General features: G+C 35.5%; 1 protein-coding gene across 1 annotated transcript in view; it reads left to right on the top strand.

The window, feature by feature from the left end:
- The window catches only part of LOC136866805 (kinesin-like protein KIF20A), a 430,278-nt gene that overhangs the window by 216,174 nt on the left and 200,642 nt on the right, over nt 1–13,462 (top strand). The window contains exon 16 of the mRNA XM_068226714.1: nt 4,446–4,562. Coding sequence (XP_068082815.1) covers nt 4,446–4,562 — 117 coding nt within the window. The remainder of the gene's footprint in view (nt 1–4,445; nt 4,563–13,462) is intronic.

Consider the following 13,462-nt stretch of genomic DNA (forward strand, 5'->3'; position numbering starts at 1 on the left):
CCCTCCAACAATCCAAGAATTGGAAACAGCACTCAGGGAGTTGAAAAATTATAAGGCATGCGGACAAGACCAAGTTTTCGCAGAAATGTGGAAATATGCCAGTGATACAGTTCAAACATCCTTACACATGGCCCTAACAAAAATCTGGATAACAGAAAAGTTCCCCGAACATTGGACCACAGCCATAATCCACCCACTCCACAAAAAGGGAGATAAAAGCAATCCAGATAATTACAGAGGTATCTCTCTCTTAGACTGCACATACAAGATTTTCTCCAGAATCCTATACAGGAGGATCAGAGAGCAACTAGAGGAAGTATTGGGTGAATACCAAGGAAGGAGGCTTCAGACCTTGGAGAAGCTGTGCAGAACAAAATATCACCTTAAAATTAGCCACAGCATATTACAAGAAGCAAAACAAACCTCTTGCAATAACCTTCGTGGACTTTAAGAAAGCTTACGACTGTATCCATAGACCTTCAGTGTTGAAAATTTTATGAAATTTTGGGCTCCATCCAAAATTAATCAAATTGATTGAACTCACCTTAACCAACACTAAATCAAAAGTCAAGTTCAGAGGGGAATTCTCTGAGCCATTCATCATAAAAACAGGCTTAAGACAAGGAGATTGCTTGTCACCACTGCCGTTCAACTGTATTGGAATAGATGAGGGAATGGTACAAGAGTAACCCAAAGAACATCCGAATTGGAAGACCCAATGGCAACATAATTTTAAATTGCCTAGGTTTTGCCGATGACCTTGCTCTCTTGCCCAACAATATTCAGGAAACCAGACAAGAAGTTATATCACTACTGGAAATAGCACAGAAAATTGGTCTTGGAATATCTTTTGAAAAGATAGTAATCATGTTTACTGATCCACCATTCATAAACAAAATTGCCATAGAAAACCAAAAAATCAAAATTGTAGATAAATTTAAATATCTGGGAGAAATCATAACATATAACCTCAATGAAAAGCTAGCATGGCATAACAAAATAAATAAACTGACCAGAGCACAATATGTTACCAAGAATACCTACAACAAAAAGGGCCTGTCAATAGCAACAAAATTAAAACATTACAAAACAGTCACTCAACCAGAAATAACATACGCAAGCGAAACCATCTTCAAAACAACTCACACTGCACAAATAGACAAAATACTCAAGATGGAGAGAAGAATCATTAGAACGTGCATCAACAAATCATACCAAGAAGATGGACACTGGAGAGTAGCTTCTAATGAAACAGTCTAAAAGGAAATAGAACCAGTAATGAGCACAATCAGGGAGAAACGCATTTCATTTTTTGGACATCTAATCAGGACACCAGAGAACAGGATCATCAGGAGAATAATAGAAAAATTATGGAATAGTAAGTGCAACATTAAGTGGATTACAGAAATCAAGGAAGATATGGATGAACTACAAATTACAGTGGAAGACCTAAGAAACAAAACCGACAAAATCAAGAAACTTGCAAACAAACCAGACTGCAAATCAGAATCAACAGACAATAGGAAGGGTGATTTCCGATGAAGAAAGAAGGATAAGATCAGAGAGAATGAAGTACTGGGCTGACAGGAAACTGAAAAATTCTTTGTATAAAGTTGGCTAGAGTGGTCCAATGAAGGCCATAAAATGTAAATAATAATATGAATTTTGGAGGGACGGACAAAAACTGACGTTATAACGGGGTTATCGTTATATGACGTACTCCCTATAGCAGACTTCTGCTGTATTTATTGCATCATGTGGTTCATGGTGGTCTGAGGATTGTTATTTTTTATTCACTGCACTCAAAACATTAATTTTTAGTGGTTGCTTGAGTTATACGGTTCTGGACTAACTGTGACCTTAGATATGTCACTACAATTCATGAAAAGGAACTAAACTGTCAGTCTAGCAAGAAGTAGCATCGGAAAGGAGAGACAGCAATAAGCAAAAACTAACTATCCAAAAAAAAATTCATATTTTTTTGTTTCATTTTTCATTTTATTTTAAATGATATCTGTTCATGGCCTCGACCTCTGTAGATCTTTTGCCACTACTTTCATCATATGATAGGAACCTGCGTGTAAGTGGAGTTGCGGAAATGTAGAGTGTTGAATGTTAGGAAAGGAACATTAAGGATGACACAAACACCCAGTCCCCAGGCCAGGGATATTAATCGTTTACAATTAAAGACCCCTGACCCAGCCGGGAATTGAACCCGGGGCCGCTGGGTGACAGGCGGACACGTTGCCCCCTACACCGCAGGGCTGGACAATTCGTATCTTAATACAATAGTAAGCTCTATTCTCAATCCAAGTTCACTATAGCCATTTCTTCTCAGCGTCTCTCACAATTATTTCTGTTTCCAGCTTTACTAGGATGCTGAGCACCATTGCTCTGTAAGAGAACCATTCTTGGATGATATAAAATTTATTGTATAAAGTGAACAATGAAAAAGTCAATAGGGGGGGGGGGGGAGGAGCTGAGAAATTGGTGAAACATTCACATATTTCTTAGATGATGGGGACTGAATAGAAAAATAATGCAGTTAAGTGCTATCGTCAGAACCTCCCTACCTGTTGCAACTTAAACACTAACCAAGGGCTTGCGAAACTAAGACTCAAACGTCTTTCTGCTCAGAGGAAAGTAGCCGACCTAAAGCTGTTATACGAAGCAGCTAATGGTTTATATAGGTCTCCAGAATTAGTTTCCTTATTCCCCTCCAGGTCCCATCCCCTAGTGCCAGAATGAAGGCCCTATTCCATATTACTTGTTCGTGGCTTTCTCTCACCCAAAGGTCCAGCAGTGTTAAACACCTTATCTTTCAACAAGAACCTAGATATCTTCGTATTGTTTCCTTCTGTCATGAAATTTCTCATAACTTTTTTTATACTGTTCTTTCCTGTTTCTGCTCTTGTATTCAAGTATATTTTCTTTTGTTTATATAAATATATACTATATTAGGATTGTACAATTTTTACTGTATATCCTTTTGTCCTTTGTAAATATTTCTTTCATTTTTGATTACTAAATACATAAATAAATAAATGAATTATGTAAAATTGGGTAAACAAATGACACCAGAAATCAGCACCTAGGCATCTACAGAAACCGTAAAAGTGGTTAAATGCAATAATAGAAATATAAGCATGATGATTGGAACATTCTTTGAGTGACTTGCCAGTGCAGGAAGATGCAGCAGGAATGAGAGATTGTTCAAACATGAAAACAGAAGGGGACTAAGATGGACTATTGTCTTCACCTCCTGTCTGTGCTTTCTGTTACTCCTTTATCCTGCCCTAACCTCTGGTGTTTTTAGCTATACATTACTTGAGTCTATGTTTTAAAATTTTTTTTTTTTTTTCTCTCGGATTCCTTGCATGATTCATAGTTACATGACGTTCGTATTTTTATTACCACATTGAGGTCTTACTCGCTTTCGTTCATTTTAATCCTCCAGACTGGCCATTTTTCACTACTTGAAAACTGCAGTTTTGGTTTTTACATCATACAAGATCTGTTATGCCTGTTCAGTTCGTGTAAATCAATGTTGTTCATTTCATGTTCTCACATGGCTGTCATTACGTGCACACTGCTGTCAAGTCAACACAGCTCTGATACGATTTGAAAGGAAGAAGGGCTGTAGGTTGCTGCCTTTTTCTTCTTCTTCGTGCACTTCTGGTATACGACCGAAATGTGATACTGCAGTGCCGATCTGCACGCGTAGTACGTTTGTTTCCTAGTAACAAGTATGAAAACCAGAGAACATCCATCGTGCGGGTTCTGTTCTTTGCAGTAAATGACTGACATTAAAGTTTATAATTTTCATGTTCTGTGTTGATGACAATATAATTATTGTAGACAAATGAGGTAGTCCACGTAATCAATAAAATATGGAATTAGTACCTTTGTTTCATAAGATAATCAACTAAGATCTGATTTAAAATTATTCTATCTTATAATTTTTCACAAATTTCTTTTAAATTTATACTAGTATTCAACAAATTATTTATACATCATCATCATGTCAGTATACCAACAGGTCATAAGAATTTTCAAGCGTTGTGTTACATCCTCAAGACAGTGACTTATTTTAAAGGATATTGAATACGGGATCCGAACAATTTTCAAGTATTTTGTTGTTATCTATTTTTGTTATATGTATGGTCAATAATTTTTTTATATGTTTTAGGACCTTACGACTGACGATGGCCTAATAGGCCCTAAACTAGTACCAAGATTAAAATAAATTGAAATACTAATTTTATATTGTTTTGATTAGGTGGATTACCTCATTTGTCTGTGGTAATAAATTACAAAACCCGTGCCTCATACAGCTTTTGACCTCAATGTGTTAATGAAATAGTTATTTTATGATAAGTTGATAAGCGTTAAACTAATAACAGTTTCTCAGTGTCTACATAAGAGGAATTGTCTTGTTTATTTAGGCTGCCACCTCACGATCAAATGGCGAAAGTCAAGAAAATGACCCCGTAGTTGCTGAATTGCTGTCTCAAGTTGAAGAACTGAGAAAATCCTTGAAAGATAAAGATGAAAAGTTGAAGGTAAATATTTCGTGGTTTTTTTTTTCTCTCTCTCTCTCTCTCTCTTTCTAATCTTTATCATTTATCCAGGTTTTAATAACTTAACTGTCTAACTAATGTGATTGCATGCTTTGCTATAACTCCATGTCAGGAAAGTTAGTTTTGCTCACTCACATCATGATCATTCGTTCTGCACTGTCACTTCCATCCCAACAATTCTTATTTTCTAAACTAAATTGTACTCTACATAGACTTATATATGAGCACTACAAATTGATCATATTGCACGTAATCAGCATTCATCAGAAGTATGTCTTTACGATTAAAAAATGATGCCAAGCAAAAAGACATCTAATAAAGTATATCCTTCCCTTGATTCTTGTTCATTACTTAGGCCTGTCCAGTATATCTTCTCATATTCGTGACACGTTTCTTAGCAAATATGACAATTCTTATATTTATTAAAGAACTGGTTGAATATTTTATGGTAAACTAATAAGTGTAGAAGCAATTTTCCCTGTTAACATCCACTAATATCGACTGGTACAATTCTTGTAGAAAATGTCAATTCAAATAGGCATTTGAATTAAAATAATGTGTAATAGTTGATTAAACCATTGAATTTTAATTTCATTAGCTACTGTATATCTATAGAGGGGATCAGAAAAACGTAGGCACTCTTTTATCGTCAATATTAATGGAACATACCGACATACAGTTACAGTTCCTGCACGGGGGAAGGTTATTCGTGTGTTCAAAGTGACCTCCCCGCCATTGGTAGCCGAACAACATCAATGCTGCTGAACTGCTGACCGAACTACGGCTGTCAGTGTTGCCTGTGTGAAAGGCGCACAGAATCCCTCGTGACTTCTTGTAGCTCGTTCAGTGTATCCTGCTTCTGTCCATAAACTTAATTTTTCAAGGTCCCCCATAGGTAGAAGTCAGGAGGTGTAAGGTCTTGAGACAGTGGAGGGTATTCAACAGCTCTTCTTCGACCTATCCATCATCCAGGTAGAATTTCATCCAAGTATGCTCTGACATCTCTGTGGTAGTGAGGCGGAGGTAAAATCAAATACAGTGGAGATAATACGCAACACTTATGGATTTGGCCATGTTAAAATGGGAGACAATTCCCAAGTGGTGTTTCTAGTGGTGTGTTACAAGTAACTAATCTCATTTTGGTCCGTATTGAAAATACAATAAGTAAAACACTTTCAAGATTAAAATTATTGTGTCCACCTTTTCAAGACAAATATATATTTGTACTGATTAAATTCTATATGAATTAAAAACACCAGTTAGGGACATGTTTCGCCACAGGGAGGCATTTGCAGAGATGAGGGAGTGTGATAAGGAAGGAAACCAGGGAGGCCTGGGCATCAACGAAGGAGTCCAGGACGGAGGCCAGTGGGAGAGAAGAAAGAAGATTACAGGGTGTGATTGTGGGAGTAGAAACACAGGACGTAACAAGAGCAAGCAAACGAAGTGAAAACACGAGTGGGAAGTAGGAAAAAGCAAGATGTGCCCTAGTGAGAGGGAGAAGTCTGAGCCTAAGAGAGTTATGGGGCAAAAAGAACAGAGTAGACGAAGGCATAGTGACAAGAAGCAAAAAGTTAATGTGTAGTGAGAAGTAAATGGCTGTATACACGATAATAGTGGAGTGTGTGCATGTTATACATAACTATGTTAAGAGTGAGTAAATAGTGAATTAATAGAGGTTGAAGAGTGATCAACAAGAAAGAAATGTAAAGTGTAATAAATTGCGCATCGGCACTACAGTGGAGATAACACGTAGTCAGGTTCGCAACATAAGTAGAATGTAAGAAAGGTCAGTGTCTAAGAGAGAATGTGCTGAGTGCGAACACAGCCGGAAGTGGAACATTCTGTGGTCTAGTGCAGACTCGGCCCGACACAGCACTGTACTCTGCTCAGTTATATGTTGCCAGTTTTAGTTTCACATTGCCATTAATGCCATACTGTCTATAGATGGAATTACCTTGTTGCAGTAGTTCTTTTAGTCTTCGTTTTACCCCTTTTCTTAATAGCAATATTGAGTTTTTGAGGTTTTGTTTCGATCTGAAAAAATATCAGTGACGCACTGACATTTTATTATTATTATTATTATTATTATTATTATTTGCAGTACTATTAGTTTTCGTTTATCCCTGGTCTTAATAGCAATATTGAGTTTTTTTGAGGTTTTGTTTTTATCTGAAAAGATAAGTGACTCATTGACATTTGATCATTATTATTTCCAGCAACTTTGATTTTCCACATTTGGTGTTAGCTATGTTTACTTTACGAGTATTAGTATATATGTATAGCATCTTAAGCTGTCTAGGTTGGGCATATTATTTTTCTCCCTTAATGGATCAATAAGGCTTCATCGCTGTAGATCTGGAAGAAAAATAAAGGCTTTACAGACATGTTTCACCCTAGTTATGGGCATCTTCAGCCTAATACTAAATCTTAAGGTCAAGAATTAAAACTATAAACAACAGAACTTAATAGTAAACTTAATACTGAATACAATGGTCTTAAACTTTTTACATAGTTTACAATATGTAATGTATGTACAATATGTACATTACTTTGCCAGAATTTACGAACAATGAATGAATCTATTTTATAATGACTAGACATCTAAATTGTAGACTGGATTGATCACAGCGTGAATTGGGGTTTCTTCAATTGTTATGGTCGCCTGAGTCATAAGTATTGTTACAAAACCAGAACCTCGGTTTGAATATTCCTTTAGAAAGAAACATGGTTATGTATTAAAGTTGAAGCATGTATGTTGGAAACTATTCCTGATCGGATAAAATTTTTTGGAATATTATGTCATTCTTGTTGATTAACTTCCCATTGGTGCATTGTTCAACCTTGGGAGGAATATGAGTTGTCTGTAACTGGATAAGAGAAAAATGGGGAATTAGAATGATGAAAGTGGAATCCAATATGATAATAATTACAGAGTGAGTGTTTATCACATGAACTTACTTGTCTTGTTGACATTAGCTGGGACCAAATTGTTCCGGTTGTGTCTGAACGACTAAGCTTGCTATTTCTAGTGTAGTATTGATGCTGTAACGGAGGGGTGGAGGGGACGGGGGTGTGAGTTTCAAATTGTGCGTCCGTGTTGTTGCTTGAGAGGTGTTACTCGAATTGAATTGGGCGGGCCTGGCATTAGGCGTGGCTATTGGAGCGCATGCGTTCTGTGATTTAAACATACTGGGAACTTTATTCTGATTTACGGCCTGGATTAATCTCGGAGTTGTCTCATATAACGGATTTTTGTTATCAACGACATCGTTAAGATTATTATTTTTATTATAAGTTTGTTCCAAATAAATGTACAAGTTCTCCGTTTCGTTCAATAATTTCCCTTTGCCTAGGCGTTTAACGATCGTCAAATCATTCTCTATTGAGGTGAACTTATGGCCTGTTTTAGTCATATGCTGGCTCATGTCCGAATACTTGTTATGCTTGGAAGCATTGTAAATGTCCCAGATACCTTGTGAAAAAGCTCCTCCCTGTTTGTCCAAAATATGTGAAGTCACATTGGGCACATCTTAACCTATAAGCACCAGATCCTAAGTAAATGTTATTATTATTGACTCTATTGTGGTTGAGGAATATGTTCTGATTATTATTTATTGTCTTGAAGGCTATGTTGATGCTGTGGTTTTTTTTTTAATGTTAGTGATATGATGGATAGCCGGGCTATTATACGTAAATGTGGAGTAGCTGTTGATCATTGATTTCTCGGGGACTAGGTTGGAAGATAGCCTAATTTTGATCTTATTAATTAACCGATTCATTACATTTACCTTGAAGCCATTGAACCGAGCTAACTATCTTATGTAATTCAGCTCTGTTTCCAAACTTTTTGGCGAAAGAGGAATTTTTAGTGCCCTATATATTTGCCTATGATAGGCAGCTAGTTTTTGGGTCTTAGGATGTAAGGACAAATCTTTAATAGTTATGGGTGAATGAGTAGGTTTCCTAAAAATTTGAAATTCAAAAGTGTTATTCAAGCGTGTAATTGTTAAGTCTAAAAAATTTAAAGAATTATTGACCTCATCTTCTTTGGTGAATTTGACGTTAGGATCTATTTCGTTCAGTGAAACTAATATGTCGCGACTGTCAGTAATGTCCTTATTGATGATCACGAGAGTATCGTCAACAAACCTTAGCCACAAACTAATGCCCTTTATTTGTGAAATTTTTGTATGTTCTATATGGTCCATGTTAATATCTGCTAGAATGCCAGATAGCTAGGCCTTTCTGCTGATAATATTTACCATTAAAGGAGAAGTAATTATTGTTTAGAACGAAATTCAAAATCTTTATGAATTCTTCAATTTCAATTTTACTAAGGCCACTGTGTTTATTGATGTTATAATGGATAATTTTAATGGTTTCCTTAGTAGGAATGCTTGGAAACATGTTTGTGACATCGAAAGAACATAAAATATGGTTGGGTTGCAGTTCAAATTTCTTCAATATTTTGCAGAAATTAATTAAATTTTTTAAGGGGGATTTATTGTTGAAAACATAATATTTTCTTAAAAACCTATGAATGAATTTCAATACTTTATAGGTGGGGCTACTCCTACAATTTATAATGGGACGCATTGGGGTGTCCTTATGAATCTTAGGTAAAGCTCTGTAGGTAGGGATACTGGGGTTCATGTTGAACAGTCTTTGTTGCTCTTGTTCGTTGAAAAGACTATTAGAACTTTTTACTAAAGTTTTTAAATTTTGCTGAATTCTTGCAGTGGGATCTTTGTTAACTATAGAATAACTTGTATCATTAAAAAATTATTGTTTTTTGAGTGTAAAACTGTTTGTCTAGTAGGACTGTGGAGCCTGCTTTATCTGCCTTTGTAACAATGTTATTGTTGTCTATTTTTGTTTTTAATTTCTGAATTTGTTTTTTATGATATCAAAATTAACATTTAACTCTTCAGCCAGTTTAGGTAATTTCTTTTTTACTTCGTATCCAACATCGTTTTGAATCTCAATGGGGAGTGTCGAAATACTGGTTTCTACCTCTGCTACTGTATTGATGATGTCTGTTATTTTATTTCGGCTAGGCGAATTATACTTTAGGCCCTTATCCAATATCCTAAATTCCTCCTGAGAAAACTGAACGTTCGTCAAATTGACTACTGTGGATGTGTTGACATGTGGGGATGCTGGTTTCTGTGAAACCTTGTTTTGTGTGGAAGATCATATCTTAGACTGTACTAATTGCGAGAATTTTTTTATCAAGCGTTGCTTGCTTCCTTTCTAATGCATTATTCAATTTATAGTCTACATGTAGTTGGAATGAATTCCATTCCAATGGAGACAAATTTTGGGCCAAAAATAAATGAACCATATATAATTGTAAATTTAAGAGGGATTTCTTTTTTTACGCTACTTTAATTTCATTTCTTATCCAAATCTTGTTGACCTTGTTCAGAATTCTATTCGTATTGGTTATACCTTTCCTCTGTGTGGGTCTTAGAAGTTTTGGAACCAATATTTGCTCCAGACATTGTTTTAAATAAGCTATATCTTTTGTTAAATTGCCTATTTTGACCTTAAGATTCAAATATCTGTTTAAACGATAATTTGCCTGGTTGGCTATCAAATTACAAGTAACTAATCTCATTTTGGTCCATATTGGGGATACAATAAGTAGAACACTTTCATGATTAAAATTATTGTGTCCACCTTTTCAATACAAATATATATTTTTAGTGATTAAATTCTACTAGAATTAAAAACACCAGTTAGGGGCATGTTTCGCCCTAGTTATGGGCATCTTCAGCCTAATACTAAATCTTAAGGTCAAGAATTAAAGCTATAAACAACAGAACTTAATAGTAAACTTAATACTAAATACAATGGTTTTATGTTTTTACATAGTTTACAATATGTACAATATGTACATTACTTTGCCAGAATATACGAACAATGAATGACTTTATTTTATAATGACTAGACATCCAAATTGTAGACTGGATTGGTCACAGCGTGAATTAGGGTTTCTTCAATTGTTATGGTCGCCTGAGTCGTAAGTATTGTTACAAAACCGGAACCTTGGTTAAAGGGTATGAATCGGTTCAAATATTCCTTTAGAAAGAAGCATGGTTATTGTATATTGGATAAGGGCCTAAAGTATAATTGGCCTAGCCGAAATAAAACAAGACATCATCAGTACAGTAGCAGAGGTAGAAACCAGTATTTCGAAACTCCCCCATTGAGATTCAAAACAATGTTAGATATGAAGTAAAAAAGAAATTACCTAAACTGGCTGAAGAGTTAAATGTTAATTTTGATATCATAAAAAACAAATTCAGAAATTAAAAACAAAAATAGACAACAATAACATTGTTACAAAGGCAGATAAAGGAGGCTCCACAGTCCTACTAGACAAACAGTTTTACACTCAAAAAACAGAATAATTTTTTAATGATACAAGTTTTTCTATAGTTAACAAAGATCCCACTGCAAGAATTCAGCAAAATTTAAAAACTTTAGTAAAAAGTTCTAATATTCTTTTCAACGAACAAGAGCAACAATGACTGTTCAACATGAACCCCAGTATCCCTACCTCCAGAGCTTTACCTAAGATTCATAAGGACACCCCAATGCGTCCCATTATAAATTGTAGGAGTAGCCCCACCTATAAAGTATTGAAATTCATTCATAGGTTTTTAACCCTCCGTTAAATGCGCGCTCTGTTGCAACACCGCTATATGCACGCGGACTGATGGTCCGCGATTGTTTGTAAGCTTCCATTCATTTCATTTCAATTCTTTTTTCAAGAATTCCTTATTTCTCTCTTTTGTCAATCTGTCTTACATCGTAATTACTTTATGTGATTGTATTTATATTAATAATTTTTTTTGCTAAGTTCATATCAGTGCAGAGGTACGAGAAAATGGGTGAACATAATTGTATGTAAAGTTGGGGAATAAGAAACAACAGTCTACGTATAAATAATTTTATTCACTCTGTTCGAAATGGTAGTTTAGGGAAGGTGCCAAAAATTTAATTTTTAACTACCTACCCTACTGGTCATATTGAAAAGTACTACATAACAGAATTTATAGAGAATGCAATTTCTGATTATGTCTTATTCAGTTTTACCGTACTGACTATAATAATATTGGTGGTGATGGTGATAAATTTTGAAGATAATTATAAGAATGAGAAAATGTCATGAAGGAATGATCACTTAAATAATAACACAAGAGGGAGTCATGGAAGAAAGGACAACTCACTTTACATTAGATGCTCTAATATCACAGATTTGGAAGAAAACTAAATGTGAAGGCCTCCAGTATAGGAAACTCATTAAATTGATCAACATTAACATTACATTGACCATTGTTTGTTGTGATGTGCTTTGTGTATTCTTCTGCATTTCTAATGACATGAAATTATTACATTTGGCCAAAAGGGAAAATTAATGACTGTTTTAGAAAGTTTAGAAATTTATCTTACACAAAAAGTAATTTTGAATCAAGTTTAAATGAGAGAAATGTAGAAGATAACCCACTGTATAGACTAGCATATGATCATTTAAGGAACAAAAAAGAAGAAAAAACTTGAATATATTGGGCCGATTGCAGAAACGGTATTTAGACGATGTTTATGCTTAAACAATGCCTAAGTATGGCTGCCGCATTGCAGAGATGTTATTTATCACTTAGATACTGTCTAAAACCGATGTTCAACCGGTCATGTTTAAACACTGCCGAGAGCACTGTTTAACCTCAAATGAGAGGAGTGAATCACAATAAGAGGTTATGTACCATGAAACGTGTCATTTGTATTATGTTGAGACGATTCCGGGAAGAAAGGTTAGTCCGACGGCCTCTCGCACCAATTCGTTTGACATGCACGGGGAGATAGATCTTAAAATACGGTTTCGCTTTTCGAGATTTGTTTCTTGAGACTGACAAAGTGACAGTCCGGTAACTGTCAACTTGAATACAGTTCTTGGCAACCGATATATTTTATTATATACATGGGGTAATTTCCACGGAATTATAAGTCATTTCGACTACTCACGGTACATATCAGAATTACGTGTTCCGATCTTCAGAGGGCTGTCACATACATCAACCGGGAGGGATTCACTTATATTTACTGCTAATTAAACACACATAATAGTGAAAACTAACAAGTAGGTTTTCGGCAACTATCAGTTAGGTAAAGGCAAGGGGTGGTGAATATTGTTTAAAGAGTACTGGGTAAGAAGAGCCGTGGCCATAATAACAGCCCTAGTATTTGCGTCGTATAAAAATAGGGAAACTACGGAAAACAATTTTCACGGCTGCCGATAATGCGTTTCGAACCTACGATCTCCAGAATGCAAGTTACATCTATGGCCTGTACAATACTCTCGATTACACATTACTGTTGCTTCATCTTCCCTTCGTCGAAGGTACCGTATTTATGAGTGGATTACAGTCACTGTCACAACGCTATAATGAAAGCTACACTTCCCCGTACAGTGGAGTGTCGCTTTAGTGTCTATAATATTGTGAGATTTAATTTCCACCAAAAGCGATACTCTTATCTGTGGGCAAGTCATGCTCAGCCATATTTGAGTAATGTGTAGGAAGACCAACAGCTGACTGGCGTTCGGCGCGCGCACCGACAAATTTCATTGGCTGCGACAAGCAAAGAGTTGCATGAAAGATACTTCTGTCTCCATTTTCAAACCAAAATTGAAACTTTAAGCGATGTTTAGTTAAAAATCAACTGAACAATGTTTATGCAATGGAAGATCATGCTTGATTTAGACGTTGTTTAGGTAGACGATGTCTAAGGCTTAAAACTAGTCATCGTTTCTGCAACCGGCCCAATAAATTTATATAGTATTTTCATTCAGTTCAACAAAATTTTATAAATGA

Source organism: Anabrus simplex, chromosome 3 (assembly GCF_040414725.1).
Source record: "Anabrus simplex isolate iqAnaSimp1 chromosome 3, ASM4041472v1, whole genome shotgun sequence".
Classification (NCBI taxonomy): Eukaryota; Metazoa; Arthropoda; class Insecta; order Orthoptera; family Tettigoniidae; genus Anabrus; species Anabrus simplex.